The following is a 16,290-nucleotide window of genomic DNA, read 5'->3' on the forward strand; positions in this document are numbered from 1 at the left end:
AAACAAAATGGTGTGATACAACCATTGTGTGGTAACAAATGTGGACAACTGCTCCTACATACAGTCCATTTCAGCAGGGTAAAGCTCGGCTTTGTTACATCTGACTCTGTGATTGCTGATTTTTTTTCCCTTGTTGATGTTTGTTTGTGTGTGCTTACTTTGTGGGACTGTTTTCTTCATCTCCTCTCGTAGCACTTTGTCCATTCTGTTGGTTAGCACCGTGCTGAGGGTGTGGCTGAGCTGCTGGCTGAGTTGTTCCTGAAGCTGCTGCTGATGATTCTGACTCTCTGCCAGAACTCGCTCTAGTCTGCGTTCTGAGGTCATGAAAGGTCAAGGCTCACAAGAATATCATGTGAAAGGCTCATCATCAAGTCCTACATGTGTACTGTTACAAAAACTTCATACAATTCATACATACAATTATGTAGACACCACCCTCTTTGAAGCCTTAGGTGACCTTGTGTACTCACTTTTAAAGTTAGTGCTTACTGGAATTAATGAAGAGAAGCTTTGGCTCAAGTTTTTCATAAAAAGTTTTATGAGTGATGAAATGTTAAATGAATAAACTACCAAAACAAGTTCAATGAGTAAGAAAAGACTGAAGGATACGCTCTTGTTCCTGGTGGTTGGTAAGGACGTGCTCTACTTGGGCCATAATAGTGCTCTGCATAGCTTCAATCTGTCCTCGCAGTTCAGTCAACTCCCTCTGCTGGCTGCGCAGCAGCATCAACAACTCGTCCTGTACTTCTGCATTTATCTATGGAATGGAAACAATAATTGAAAAAGGAGACAAAGTGGACCAAGGGAAAGTGCTGCTGAAACAAATGAATTACACTCAAATGATATTTTTTGACTTTAATGCTGATATAAGTAGACAATAATTTGCTAAGAGATTGAAAGTGAATATAAAAGCTGGTGGATCAGTATCTGCCCACTTGTTTTGATATTTGCTGTCCCCTAGTGGCCAAAAATCAATTAATGGTTACAGTTACTTATAATGCATTTCCAAGAGTACAAATCATTTTAAAATACAAAATAACTTTTCATCCATTCATGGTATCGTTGTGGCAATCAATGAATATAAAAGAAGCTGGCCAATATGTTTTATGATCACCTTACCTGACCAGAGTCCATTTGCCTGGACTGAGATGATTCACTGAGGACAAAGGAGAAAGAAGAGGCAAACACTTTTATTGATAATACTTGAACCAATGACACAAATCAGGTTTTCTGTTTATATGTTTATGTGTGTGTTTATACCGCATTTGCATTTTACCAGAGAACCAAACAACGTCAGCATTATTCCACTCCACTGTATGATTTTAGGCAGTATGCCAGCATCAGGGAAGCAAAAGAGGCGTGACAGGCATGACATGAAACACAACAGCGTCAGCCTCTAGTGTGACATGTAACAAACGTGAGCTTGCGGACATTTTCAGTTGCTGTTCTTCGAGTTAGCTGCTGACTGCTAGCAGTAGCTACTTTTTAAATCTCCCCAAGGGTCGTACACATAACACGGTGTCAAAACATCACACCCGTCCCACCCACGGTCCCTGTCCTGCCAGCTGTCACCTGGCTGTCCCTTTTTTGCAGACATTGTTTCAGTGCTGCTACTACCTCTGATGCCGCCTTAAAGGCGAGACAACTCTGTCCACCAGTTACGCAATTGTACCGTTTATACAGAATGGCAAGGCGATACATCGGTGGGAAATTCCCGCCTTGAAGAGGTAGTGTAAAAGGGGCTTGTGACTCCATTACCAAGACTTGAAATATATATATAAATAAATATTCCACTAAATACCATTAGTAATAAAAAAAAAGTATCTGGAGCTACAAACACATTTTTAACCTGGTCTTAGTTTAATCTTGACAATCCACATAACCACAGTTGCTAAAGCTTTAGTTGGTAACTTATATATAAAATAACTAAGTCATATTTGTTGAAACTGTCATTATGTCCACACAGCATTAAATGACACAGATTATCTGTGGGAAAAAAATCCATTACCTTGTAACTCCTCTAATGTCATTTCTGCACATAATCAAAACCAATCAGAGGCGAGGAGTCTCTAACACATCTGTCAGTTATGTAAGTCGCTGCTTGTGAACTGCTCAATCTGTCGACCTAAGCAGTGCTGCTGGTCAAATATGAATCAAGATTCTGTCCCTGCATTGCTCATTCTCACCTCAAATGTTTTCAGAAACAAACTGTAGTGTATTGGTTAGCTTTAAAATGAGAAATTTTGTGACTCTGCCACCATGTTGTAAACAATCGAGCTGAAACCCAGCACCACCCAGCAGCCACAGCAAACTTTCTTGTTTCATAGCTACACAGTTCAATAAAATATGCTTCTGAAAACATCTGAGGTGAGAAACAGGCAATGCAGCAACAGAATCTCGACTCATATTTGATCATCACTGCCTCATTTGACAGTCTGACCACAGATCACGGGCAGTGACTAACATGATTTAACAGTTGTGTCAGAGACTACTCCGCTCTGATTGGCTGTTTTTGGTGCGCCACAATAGATTCTAGCAAATTCCAATATATTTAGCAAACATGGCAAAACATTATTTTCATAAATCTTACCAACTGTGGCTTTACGGGATGAATTAAAAGCAGTCTTGTTTATTTTGCTACTTGATGTGACAATCAGTCCACATAAAACTGCATCTTAACAGTAATTTAAGTCTAACTAATCTCTTCCCTCTGTCAGTCAACAACCTATTATGACCAAGCCTAAGTGACTGTCTGACAATTTCCTGATGCACTCACTGACAGCATCATCAATCATTAAAGCGAGTTTAAAAAGACAATTTAAGATAGATCTGATTTTCTACCAATAAAAAAGTATCATTTGTACAGACTTTTTACATTTAAGAGTGGGTGTAATAAGAAATATGGAAATGACTGATTCATTGTGATAAAAACAGCAGGTGACTCATTTCAAGAGGCCCGGTGCATATCTTAATTCCTATTTATATTGCTTTTACCTCACACTAGGGATTTATGCTGCATTCAAAATATCAAATGACACAAGCTAAACATTGTTTCTCAACTCAACTTTTTCTCTACATCACTTTGTACCACTCTTTCAACTACATGTCACACACACACGTCACAGATCTGCTTAATTGTCTTTATTACATCCAACTTTCATACTCTCATACTTCATGCTCATACCTGTCATCTTTCTTGGTCTTCCTCTTTACTTTTGGCGAGCCTCGTGGCGAGGCCTTCCAGTCCTTAACCGGTAGTCTGTGAGAAGAACGAGAACCACAGTTTCCTGAGGACGATGCAAGGCTGGCCACCTCATCATCAGGGTCACTGGGTCAAAGACAGAAACATACAGATACACACAGAATAAGACAGCTGCTGTAATCTGTGTAGCAGAGTGTATACCACATACTCTCTCATCAAAGATCAATAAAATCAGAATGTTATCAATAAAGTGCTGAATTTGTGTTGTGCCTCGTCTTGTGACATCATCTAGGATGACACCGGCGTGTCGTATTTGCATTAACAAAGAGACTGCTTGTTTATTTGTGTTACCTCTGCTCTGCGCCAGCTTCCTGACTGTCATTCTGTGTGAGGTGATAGGAGCGTCGATGGTAAGGTGAGCTCAAGTGTCTGTCGTTTGACTCTTCTCTTGAACTACAACACAGTAGACACACAAGACACAAACCTCTCTTAAAATTGTTTTTCACACTGCTTTCATAATTTCAACAGATATAAACACTGACTGAGTCATTTTGTCATTGCCATGTCATCCATTTACTGTATGCTTGCAAGCCTTATGCAAATGCTTGTTTATGTTAATGTGTGTTCATGTCCAGATGCTTTATATTCTTTTGTATGTTAAGGGTTTTGGAAATAGTGAACAAAACTGCTATACCAGTAATAATTTCCCATGTTTGGAAGAACAAAAGCGGTTACAATCCTACAAAACATTATGAAATGCTTGAGACTTTTATACAAGTCATTTTCTCAAAAGTAAAGTGGTGGTCAAATTTTGAAAATACGTTTTTAGAACTTTGTTAAATCCTTCATGTAGATGTTTATGTTTAAAGTATGTATTTGTACATGCAAATTCTTACCAGTCACCAAGACCATTGTCTCTTAGACTGTTCCTGGTTTCTCTCGTGATATCGGGTGCAGCTGGCCAAGGTGTGTGGCTAACACTACCATCTGAGGACCCTCCACCAACCCCAGGGTTCTCCTGTGATAAGGCGTTCTCAAGTAAAGATGGGGTGTGACTGAGTCTGGGCTCTGACTCTACGGCCCCGCCCACTGGTCCATCAGCACCTCCGAGTTCGAGGGGCAACAGGCTGAAACAAAAAACACAACAGTCTTGTCAATTTAAAGGCCAGTATTGGTGTTTTTGCAAGTATGTTTCATATTTTGGAGTGCATTTGTTTAAAAGCAGACACAGATGGACTTATCGACCTTGCTTACAGTTTAAGAGTTGTTTCTCATTGGGACCATTAAATCAGCATTTATTTTTGTGTAGGTTACATTATCATTGCTTGTCATCAACATACCTGTTGCTGTTGGCTGTACGTGGTGAGGTGAGAAGGTGCAGCGCAGATGCAGCAGAGGCCATGCTGTCTGTCTGAAGGGCAGAAAGAGGTAAGGGCTCCAAGCTTGACACCATTCCACGCTGAAGCTGCAGAGTCTGAGATGCAATCTCCGGCATGTCCTGGGACATGGCTGTGGAGGCTGAGGAAATGACATCAGGGGAGCGCGCCCTGGTCGGAGAAGCCAGAGGTGGCAGGAGGGGAGAATCCAGAACCTGAGGGCTGTCGAGTGCAAGAGGACCACTAGGGGACGCTAAAGCCTGGAGATGGAGATGAGGAGTGTTATGAAAAAAGACCATGCTGTTCAGAATATTAAGAGGCTGGTAGAAGCAGGAGAGTGTCCAGTCTTACTTGTAGGCTCTCCAGTCCAGGCAGCAGCACAGCAGAGGCAGCTCTTGGGCTGCTGGTGGAGGTGGAGACTGCCAAACTGCTGCTGCTGTTGTTCTCTGCTCTGTTAGGACTCTGACTCACATCGTCTATAGCTCTGCATACAAAAAAAACACAGACACACTGTACTCTGGGATACACATTCACATGTGTGATCAGAGGTTGTTATTCTATAGTTGATAAACAGTTGTCTGGGTCCAGACCTTTGAATATGCCTACTGCACCAAGTTCAAGTTGACTGATTCATCTGGCATCGTGACATGAAACAGCGGTTTCTCAGTTAATATAACAAACAACCAATGAGCACCTTGGGGGGGAATCAGCGCCATGGGTGGAACTAATGTCAAGCTGTTGTCAAGCGTCGTCAAATGGTGCGCTGAAACCAATGAGTAGTAATAACAACAACAGTGAACGCCGAGAAAGACGCCACTATGGAAGCTGTTCAAAAGCAACATGTCTTCTCAATATCGCCTGACATCGTAGTTTGTTTTACTTCGATTCACTCCACTCCTAAAACCCTGGCAAAACAGGTATGTTGGCATGGCTACACATCAGTGAGGACTTAAAATGACATAAGATTCTGGCAGATACATTAAGTTGGTCTCTAGAAATTGGTTGCGAAGAAAATCCAATCCCCCTCCCTTATGGAAGTCGTTTAGAGTGGAGGCATTGTCAGACTGAAGATGGAAAGTGTAGGGAGCTGAAAATTCTGTCTTATTTCAGGCAGGATAAACAGAGTTGAGGAAGAAGAATTGAGAAATGAGAAAGAAAGCAACTAACATGTAGCGAGTAGTGACGGTCAAAAATTTAAAGTCAAACATACCATTGCTAACATAAAAGAAAATAGCTGTTGAGGTAACAAAATACCCAGTAAGTTCTATGTGACTGGAGTAACGAGAGTTAAGAAGCAATGAAAAAGTTTCATGATGAAAATGTAACAATCCATACAATCCAATTTCCAGCTGAGATCTTAAGTGCATGTGATTAGGATACAGACAAAAGGAATGTTGTTATATTGCCAGATTATAAAATACATGTGCTAGTCACGACTGACCTCTTATTCTTCTAAACTGCATAGAAAAGCTCACCTGTTAGTTGAGTCCGAGTTGCTGCTGATAGCTGTCACAATAGTCAGACTGCTGGCACTGCTGCCAGGAGAGGCCGGTACCTGGGAGGTGACAAAAAAGTGATTTACAAGCAGCAAATATAATGAAGTGTTTCTGGGGGAAAAAAAACAAAAAACTACTCAAAACACTACTTTCTACATTATCCTGCATTATTTACCTTGTCATACTTTCTGATGTTCATCAGTTAAAAGAATACTTCACCCACAAAATGATCATTTGAATAGCTTTTTCTTGCATGCCTCCATAGTGAATGAGGAATCCAAAAACAAAGACATTTTTGATGAACTATAGTAAACTGGGGCCAAAACTATATCAAAACATCTGTTTACAAACTCCCACACAACTCTTGCAGTATAATCCAAGTCTCATTTATCCAGTTGTTAGTTAAAACCCTTGCATATAAAAACTCTCACACAGGGACGAGTAGCGTGTGGCATGTGCGTGCAGCTGAAAATACAACTGAATAAATGAGACTCTGATTGTACCGCACTGGTGTGTGAGATTTTGTAAATGGATATTTTGATAAGGTTTTGCTGTTATTTAACGCAGCCCCCTTTTATTCCAATTCATCAAGAATATTTTCCATTTTTGGATTCTTCGTTCACCGTGGAGTCATGACAGAAAACAAAATTTTCTTCAAGAATTCAGCGAAACACGGGGTAAGTAATAGATACAGAAATCATCATTTTGATGATCACAGTGATCAAAGTATTCCTTTAACATTTTGTAGGAGACTGGACAAAAGTAAAGAAACCTGTAGACAACTCGGATGGGTCATGTCCCAACCCAAATGAATCCATGACAGTCACATTAATGATGAAAATCTTTAGAAAAAATGTTATCAGAGAGTCTTGTTTTGTCTAGTAATAACACAAATCTCATCCTTCAGTTACCTCCCAGCCTCTCGCCTCTCGCCTCACACGTGGATAAAACTGAAGACCCACTTTATCTTTGGCTCTTTAAAGTTGTGTCTCCATGTAAACTCAATCAGCCACAGTCGGTAGGCAAGTTGGTCTTTAGTTTGTAAAGACTGTGTATAAACAGGACTATGGTCTTGTGTCTGCTGAATGCCGGTAGCATCACTCAACCGATACGTGGGAGAAGGTGCTATTCATGGGGCCAGATGTTGCTAGGCAACAAATATGAAAATGTTTGAAGCATGGTGTTCTGTTCAAGTGTTTTGACTATTTTGTAAACTGCATGCTGGAGTCAAACATCAACCAGACAGCCCATAGAAAGATAGAGAACAGCAGAATAAAAAGTGTTTGTACCGAAGTACTTGGTGTCATGAAGGCGTCAGGAGTCATCAGCTTGGTCCCACTGCTGGCACCTGAGTTTGACAGGAAGTCAGTGGGAGCAGGAAGCGATGGGATCTTCCTTAGGTCAGTCTGGGAGCCACTTCCTGATTCCTTGTCAGAGCTCTGGTCAGTAAGATGGTCTGAAAACCCTGCTGGACACAGAATCAAAGAGTGCTTCATTTGTTAGGCGATATTTGACATACAAAGAAGGCATACACACAAGGTGCCATGTGAAACATGTAAAGCAAATAAACCAATGTGTCTTTATAGCATCTTTTCATATTCATAATCCACGATTTCTATAATAATTTCGCACTGAAACATTTAATGAAATCTAAGGTCAAAGACCAAATCAAAGGATGGAGGAGATGAGACAGTGAAATGAAAGGGGGAAGATCAGAAAGAAGCGCATGAGTTAAATACAAAAACTTGCTCCAATAATGAAAATATTTATCCCTTTAGTAAAAGACTGAGTTAAATGTTTAACACGCTTGATAAGTCAGCTCTTAAGTTACATTACATACCTGTTTTTAAAAATAAATAATTTAATATTAACCCATCCCAATGTATTTCTATCTGAACTAAACCTCTATAGCTTTTCTCTTTTCAGAGTTTGTGCAGGAGAATTCACAGAAGTTAACAAATGCACACTATGAGAAAGAAACATGTACAAATAAAGATTTGTCCTTCGCAAATGTTCTTTTTTGACTTCTTGGGAGTGTGACTTACCAAAACCATCTTGGGAATCAGAATGGGGCAGGAAGGCTGCAGAGCTGGAACCCAAGTTGGGCTGAAACCAGATCTGGACATCCTGCAGACTCCTAAAAACAAATACAGACACAAACACGCTAATTTAAGACGACTGTGATTATTAAGACTTCACTTGACTGTTCCAAATGAAAAGCTAGTCTTTGGTGTTTGGAAACTGTAACCACACTGCCCCTTGGGGACAATAAAGCTCAACTCAGGCAAATTTGATCTTAACTCTGACATCAGGCAGTGGAAGGAAACTTACTTGGTGTGAACACAGTAGAGTTTTATTTGTATCCCAGACTTAGACTCTGTGGGTCCTTGAGTGCCCTCTGAAAGAAAACACAAATACACACACACGCATGCACGCACGCACGCACGCACACACAAGTAATGCTGTGTTAACTGAGATCAATGCTGCTACATATTTAATGCACATTTTAATTCAATAGTGTTCCCAAAAAGTCCCAACTGAAAGCTGAAAGCAAATGAATTGTTTGTTTTAAAGATAACCATGTGTTACAGGGAAGATCGAAGATTACTGGAGTGAAAAGAGTTACTTGCTTTTTTTTGTTTATCAAGCGTGTGTGTGTGTGTGTTTGTGTGTGAGTGAATTTGCACACCTGTTGTCATGCTCTCGCTCTCCTCCTCTGCAGTGAGGACCTCAGTGTGTCGCAATCGGCTGTGGGCAACATCCCGGACCCCAAAGCTGAGCACTGGGTGGGTCAGCAGGAACTCTGACACCGCTGTGAAACTGGCCTTGCCTTTCTCCAGATCCTGCCGCAACTCCATCACATACAGAACCTGGCAACAAAAGACATCAGCCTAGTATAAAGCGGTTATGTGGGTGGCAGGGAAAATGTCCAGAAACCACGTCCAACACATCAAAAATAATGGGCCACTTTCACGGACAGACTAACCCTAGTTTTACAAAGAGTGGCCTCTTAAACAAAATTGACTAAAACGGTCTCTCTCAGATGTGGCATAGTCCAAGATTTAATTCAACTAGTGTTTAACTGTCTGTTTAATTATCTGACATTTTGGATACGTGGCTTGTACAGCACTTTGTTCACTGGGATGTTTTATATTGTAGTACTGTCTTGTTTTTTTCTGTTTTGTGTCTGTTGACAATCACTTGTTTTTATCTTGTGTTGCTACCTATCTTGGCCAGGACTCCCTTGAAAGGAGATTTTTTTTATCTCAAAGGGACGGATCCTAGTTAAATATAGGCTAAAGAAAACTAGAATTACGGCCTTGCAGTTGCATGCTTCCATGAACCTGTCAAGTTTCTCTTACACTTTATATTCATATCTGTCAGAATGTGGACGCTTCACACATATCTTTCCCCAAGTAGCACAGAAGATATATAAAATTAGCAAAGTTTCAAGGTGGGCACCCAAAATTTGTATCACCAATTCAGTATCTGGTAATTCAGTACCTGACCAAAGCCCTTCTGTTCCTGAGTTATGGTGCTAAATAATGGCCAGAAAAGTGTTTTTGCAGAGCATTATGATGTCACAGTGAAGCTGACCTTTGACCTTTTGGATATAAACTGTCATCACTTCATCATTTTATCCTAACAGACATCTGTGTGAATTTTTTTCATAATTAGTGTATGAATTTTTGAGTTATGGCCAAAAACATGTTTTATGAGGTCACAGTGACCTTGACCTTTGACCTCCAACCACCAAAATCTGATGAATTCATTATTAACTCCAAATGAACATTTATGTTGAAATTGAGGAAACTCCCTCAAGGCCTTCTTGAGATGTTGCTTTCACGAAAATTAGACAGACACATGGTCACAGTGATCTTTGATCACCAATATCTGATCAGTTCATCCTTGTATCAAAGTTAACAATTGTACCAAATTTGAAGGAATTCCCTCAATGTGTTCTTGAGATATGGCATTCACGAGAATGACACATTTGCAAGGTCACTGTGACCTTGACCTTTGACCACCAAAATCTTATCAGCAAATTATTGAGTCCAAGTGAACAATTGTACAAAGTTTAAATAAAACCCCTCAAGGCATTCTTGAGATGTCATGTTCACGAGGATGGGACAGACAAACAGACAACCCAAAAACATAATGCCTCTGGCTACGACTATCGCCGGCGTGGGGGCATAAAAATAATAGTATTTGTGAACATTATTTAAAGCAAACTGAAAACATTGGGCTGACCTTCCTCTGTACGTCGGTGAGGATAAGATACTCAGCAGAGAGGTCCACACTGGCCTTCAGACTCGGCAGAACTGATGAGTTGAACAGATCTGGAGAAAACCTAAACGATGAAAAACCACCATTAGTATCTTTAAATCTGCTGCTCTTAAACAACAGTGGAAATCAATAGGATGAGCTTCAGATCGCAGGAATAGTCTTCAACACATCTCTTTATTTGAGAACTAAATTTGGACTGGTATGAAGCACCAATTTGATGGGAGACTTCCAGGAAGACATTTAGTAAGGTCATGTTTTATTACACAGGATACAGTGCATAAATAGGATTTCAATTTTTAATGATGAAGAAAAGCAATGACCTGATGGTCTGTAAACAGGTCCAGGAAACTGTGCACCACATTTTCAACTCCTGGTTCTGATCCGCTCCGGTTATGAGGAACCGCCAGAAAGGAACTCTGCAACGTGGAAGGACCAGAGGTGACAAAGACAATGTAAAAGACCTAAAATTTAAGGCAAAAGCTTCAGATGTCACAATTTTAACTGAAAACTGTGTGTGCACCAGTGTATACTAACTCTGGGTCCTGTCTTTTGTGGTTGTCACAGAAAAGAAGGCAGGAAAGGGGACGTCCTCCGTGGGGCCGCAATTCATGAAGACATCTAGACAACAGAGTGTGAAGAGAAGTGGTAAAGTGAAGAAGTTAAGAAAACCACAACAACAAAGTAGGTAAGGGCCAAAATAGACAATAGGTCAGTAAGTGACAGACTACAACATGGACCTCATGTTTCATTTCATTCAGCTATTTTTTGGTTAAAGGAAATGACATTTACATTACATGATAATGTATAAAAATAAATATGACGGTACCATAATGCTCATTAGAAAACCTCCCTCCTTGCTTACCTTGGCTTATCCTGTCCCCCCTCAATGTATATCTGCCAGAACTTGATGTATCCATCATGGCTGGCTGTGGCTAACACCGTTCCATCTGGAGACAGGGCCCCTTCACTGACTCGCTGGAGGGGCAACATACACAATCAGTACTGCAAATAATGCTTCTAACAAACCCGAAATCATACAGCACACCACTTTGTACTTGTTGTTATTGTGGTTTTATTTTTCTAATGAAAATTAACAACATTTTTAGTACTGAAAATAATTTTGCATATTGTCAAACATTCTGCAAAAATTCTTCCATTGCAGTTTTATCCTGACTCCTACCTGGTTATGTCCCTTGACTGTGATGAGGCCTTCTTTTACATCCGTGGAATCGACAGGCCAACTGCTGTTGTTGGCCCTCAAGACTTCCAGGTCCCACACCTCAGCCTAGAAAAAAGATGGTAAACTTATGGATGCTAAGTTCCCAATATTCTCTCTCCTGATTCCATTCTGATAGCAAAAACACTGATACCATGTCTTCGTGAAGAAGGGCTAAGGTCTGGCTGGTGTCGTCCTGGTTCTCCTCATTGTCATCCTGGATGAACGGGCACCAGATGAGGCGACGATGAGAGTTCAGTGGAGTGTTTTCTGGCCGTTGGATATGAACCACCACCTGATCACTGCAGGGAGCATGGGTTAAGGTAAATATGGGAAAAAAGACAATTTCTTGATAGATTGGTTTCCGTGATTACTACTACACCAAAGCAGGTTATGATAACACAGGGATTTGTGTAAAAATCACAAGGCAGTTTGAGCTGCTGTGAGTATTATTTCCATTTAAAAAGCACACAAAGAACTACGATGAATAAACAGTGGAAAGGCAAGCAGTAACATCCACTCTGCAGAGACGCACATAGACCTGCACACCCTCCTACTGTACACACTCCCTTCCAATGTCTCCCACATGTCAGGATACAGTATCTTGTTTCCAGTGCAGGTGAGCTGCCAGACCATCAGGTTGCCCGCTTCATCTACACAACCCAACAGGGAGGAGTCGAGGTGGGCAAAAGCCAGATCTGTGACAGCTCCAGTGAAGCCCTTCAGGAGGGAGCGCTCGGCGAAACTCACACTCAGGACACGAATCATTGCATGGTTATTGGCTCCTGAGGGAAGAGATGTTTGTTTAAAGAAAAAGATAAAGAGGCGTGTAGTATCACAGAACTCAATTCAGTTGAGCAACTATCTGATCATATAATATGATCAGATAGTTGAGCAATTATCTGATCATATTATATGAAAATATCTCTGTAAGTAGTAGAATGGGATAATACTTTCCTGCTTCCTTCTTACACCCACACAAACACCAGTTTTTGATAGAAATACTTTTTACTAAGGAAATAGTTCCTATGTTAACTGTAGACAGTGACATGACATGTTTCTTTTGCATGTGCTTCTTTCAATGCTGTGAGCATCACCACAGGTAAAGAAGAAACTAATGTTTATACACTGTATTTAAACTTGTTTATTAAAGCTTTACTTCAAGCACTTCAAAAAAAATCAAGCTCTTGATTCTTCATTGTTGCTGAAGCTCTTTTACACTGACTGTTGGGGTCTTGGTTGGTACTCAGTTTTGCTTGACAGCCAACTTTAGAAGGAATTCTGGTGGTTCGAAACCTCTTCCATTTCACAATTATTGAAGCGACTGTGATTCTTGGAGCTTTACAGTACTTACGGTATTATTCCTCTGCCCTGATCTATGCCTCGCCACAATTTTATCGCAGAGGTCTACATCCAGGAATACACAGGTGTGTGTGCTCTCCTAAATTATGTCTAATCAATTCAATTTGCCACAGATGGACTCTGATTATGTTCCTGACACATCACTAGGATAATTAAAGCAAACACACTGAATTAAAGCAAAAGAGTGACTACAATTTGGATTGCCATGGCAAAGGGTCTGAATACCTATGTACATGGAAGATTTCAGTTTTTAATTTAAAATAAATTTGCAAAAACGTCTAAAAACAAACAAAAAATGTTTTTACTTCGTCATTATGGGTTACTGAGTGTAGACTAATGGGCAAAAATGGCAATTTTATCCACTAAAAAATTAAATCTAGAGCACAAGAGTCTGAAAAATGTGAAGAGGTTTGAATATCTTATGAAGACACTGTGCATGAATTGTTATGGTTTTTCCCACTGCTTTAGATTAAAAACAAAATGAAAGCACTGTATTGTAAACACCACATATCATGTATGATAACCTGAACTGTCTGTAGTAGTAGTTCTTGTTTATCTTAAGTGCTTTTTGATATTTGTGTCAAGTGATGGAAGAAAAAAAAAGGCATTCCGGGACTCTCACCTCTGATGGCGTAGGCCAGGAAGGAGTTGGACACGGCTATCAGTCTGCCATAATAATATTTGTGTTCCCAGTCGTACTTGGCAACAGGTTGAATCTTCACCTGAATGAATAAAACATTCACCATTCAATTAATGTTCTCTAAACAAAGTTCATTAAGTTAAAGCTCAATAAATGAACCTTGCACTTTACACTTATCTCATATAAATGTATACTTCTGTGATCATTTGTATTCTCTAAAAAAAAGTTATTTCCTGATTAGAGAGGCAGACATCTGAATTTTTAAAAAGCACTGTAACTAATCACTTGTCCAAAAGCAAGTACTACATTCTGGTAAGTCATTTTGACTCTCACACATTGTCAGTGTTGTAGATTTCTATTTCCGTCCCCCTGATTTATAAACTTAACAGAAACAACTTGGCTTCTTACCTTGTTGCTGCCACGAGCCTTGCTGTTGATGCTGGAATCTTGACTTGCCACAATCTCCACATTGTTGGAGGTGATGGGGATACAGGTGGAGCGATCATCACCCGAAAGGCAGCTGAAATTAGAGCATATACATTTAAGTTCAATAGGGATTTAGTTTCTCAATAACAAAAGTGCTTACAAAAATGTCTCTGCATTTTAATGATGAGATTTAAATAGAAGATAGAGATCTCATTGTGCTTTTGCCTCATGTGACAAAGTATGCCTAACTACTAGGTTTTACAAGTGATTGATTCTAAGAACGAACTCACATTATCTGACACTCCTGAGCACTGCTGAGGTCTGTGGAGATGGGTCTGCTAGATTCTGACATGGTGGACCGATCAGTGCCTCCCAGAAGGCCTGCTGCTCCCAATAGCCCATTCAGCTCTCCGTTAAAAGATGGCATTCTTGGGCCATCAGTCGATGGTGCATCTGAGGAAAGATAATAAATGCAGGGATTATGTTAAAACACTGTACAAAGATGTAAATGAATATCAAGATGGAGAATTCAACGCCTGCAAAGAGAAAATATTTGTTCTAAAGGTATCTTACTGTATTATTCTGACAGTGCTCACAGACCAATACAGAATTGTAATACCTACAAAACCTTACACAAATAAGTGTAAAAGAAATCCATTTTAAACTTTAAAAACATTTAGTGTTTCAAGATTAATTTTGACTATACTTTCATATATTAGAAGACAAAAATCCACCTCAGAAGGTATCAATATTCCAGGTTAATATTTGCCCTAGTCTTCAGTAACTAGACTCAAATAGGGAGGTGGAAGAATTCTCCATGAGAAAAACCATGTCACCATCACCTGCATCCTAATTATTGGATATTATAAATATTACTCTTAGTAAGTTGTTTATCTTTTGTTTTTAATATATTTAGTCATTTGGACAGAGTAACAAAGTACAACTAATAAGGCTCCTCCTACATACCAATTACATCCTTTTATAAGTAAGGACAAAGTTGTCTGTGAGATGCTTATCCTATCATTCTCCCTTTCAGACACCAAACAAACCACTTCTCTCTGTAGCATAATATTGTTTTCACACACATTTGATACATCAGAGCAGGAAAACTGGAGATAGAACTATTGACATTAATAATGACTGCATTCAATTTATGTTTACCCTTCCTGTTCCAAAGGTCTGCTTAGTTATGTGCATGCTGGCTGACAGCCATTACTTACTGGGACACTTCAGTCAATCAGACCCCCATTTGCTCAATCTTCTCTTACAATTGCACCACAAATACATAAACAACCACACACATAACCCCCCACACCACACACATCCATCTGCGTCCAGTTTTTGCTAAACCTCCTTTTTATGCCTTGTTTACTACCCTCGTATTGCTTTTTGGTTTTCATTATTTGTCTTGGTCTTATTTTACATAATTAGCTGTTAATGTGTTCATGTACCTGCCTTTTCTTATTCTGTAATCACTTTATTGCACAATGAAAAATAATAAGATAAATAAATAAACAGATCAACAATCAATTTTATCAATTAGCCTACACCTGTTCTTTACCTCTAACAACAAATCACAATGCCTGCTGAAAAAAAAAACATCTACTGGCATCAAGAGCGAGCCATTTGAGTAGCATGCTGTCTTTCCAAATACTTAAATATGATTTAAAAAAAAAGCATAAAATCCACTTCTACTGCAGAGCCTTGTACTAAAGAACGCATGCTAATACTTCACTAACAATAATAAGATCAGGAGCAGATCAAATACTTTACTATTCAACTGGAATATAAATCCTGTCCGAGGGATTCAATACACAATGTTTGGTTTTGCTATTGCTATAATGTGGATTAAATCAAATATATAGCTTGAAAAAGTTGCTAACGCCTTTAATCACATGATCACATACTTCATCGTATTTTTTTATGTGTATCAATTGTTTCTGCACCTCCACAGTCCATAGCCGTATATTAGTTTGTAGCTATGTGAATATGGTGTACTGCCCAAAACAGATACACAACATAACACTAGACTACAAAGGTAAATAGCGTTAGTACAGGAGCAAAACATTCTGAAGCACGACTGAGTCCACACTTAAGGAAATCTGTGTTTTCTTTTTCTCCATCTCCTCTAATGCCAGTAGTGTCTTCCTTACAATAACCTGGTTATTTTGATTGGTTAAGTTTCCAAATGACCAAGTATTACTTGTCTGAGAGAACCACAAACATCCCTCAAACGAGTGTGTCGAAATTAGCCAAGAACACCGACCTTCTACGCAGTTATGGAG

The 16,290-nt window shown here is 39.6% G+C and overlaps 1 protein-coding gene across 1 annotated transcript in view; it reads right to left on the reverse strand.

The window, feature by feature from the left end:
• The window catches only part of edc4 (enhancer of mRNA decapping 4), a 33,613-nt gene that overhangs the window by 16,584 nt on the left and 739 nt on the right, over positions 1-16,290 (reverse strand). Inside the window, exons 2-24 of the mRNA XM_050073065.1 lie at positions 14,296-14,458; positions 13,988-14,099; positions 13,562-13,661; positions 12,176-12,362; positions 11,732-11,879; positions 11,542-11,646; positions 11,224-11,336; positions 10,896-10,979; positions 10,682-10,777; positions 10,326-10,425; positions 8,764-8,944; positions 8,406-8,472; positions 8,120-8,211; positions 7,364-7,542; positions 6,054-6,133; positions 4,930-5,062; positions 4,543-4,838; positions 4,099-4,329; positions 3,554-3,655; positions 3,185-3,328; positions 1,120-1,156; positions 610-757; positions 159-314 (exon numbers count right to left, since the gene is read on the reverse strand). Coding sequence (XP_049929022.1) covers positions 159-314; positions 610-757; positions 1,120-1,156; positions 3,185-3,328; positions 3,554-3,655; positions 4,099-4,329; positions 4,543-4,838; positions 4,930-5,062; positions 6,054-6,133; positions 7,364-7,542; positions 8,120-8,211; positions 8,406-8,472; positions 8,764-8,944; positions 10,326-10,425; positions 10,682-10,777; positions 10,896-10,979; positions 11,224-11,336; positions 11,542-11,646; positions 11,732-11,879; positions 12,176-12,362; positions 13,562-13,661; positions 13,988-14,099; positions 14,296-14,458 — 3,054 coding nt within the window. The remainder of the gene's footprint in view (positions 1-158; positions 315-609; positions 758-1,119; positions 1,157-3,184; positions 3,329-3,553; positions 3,656-4,098; positions 4,330-4,542; positions 4,839-4,929; positions 5,063-6,053; positions 6,134-7,363; positions 7,543-8,119; positions 8,212-8,405; positions 8,473-8,763; positions 8,945-10,325; positions 10,426-10,681; positions 10,778-10,895; positions 10,980-11,223; positions 11,337-11,541; positions 11,647-11,731; positions 11,880-12,175; positions 12,363-13,561; positions 13,662-13,987; positions 14,100-14,295; positions 14,459-16,290) is intronic.

The sequence above is a fragment of the Epinephelus moara genome, chromosome 20, assembly GCF_006386435.1.
Source record: "Epinephelus moara isolate mb chromosome 20, YSFRI_EMoa_1.0, whole genome shotgun sequence".
Taxonomy (NCBI): Eukaryota; Metazoa; Chordata; class Actinopteri; order Perciformes; family Serranidae; genus Epinephelus; species Epinephelus moara.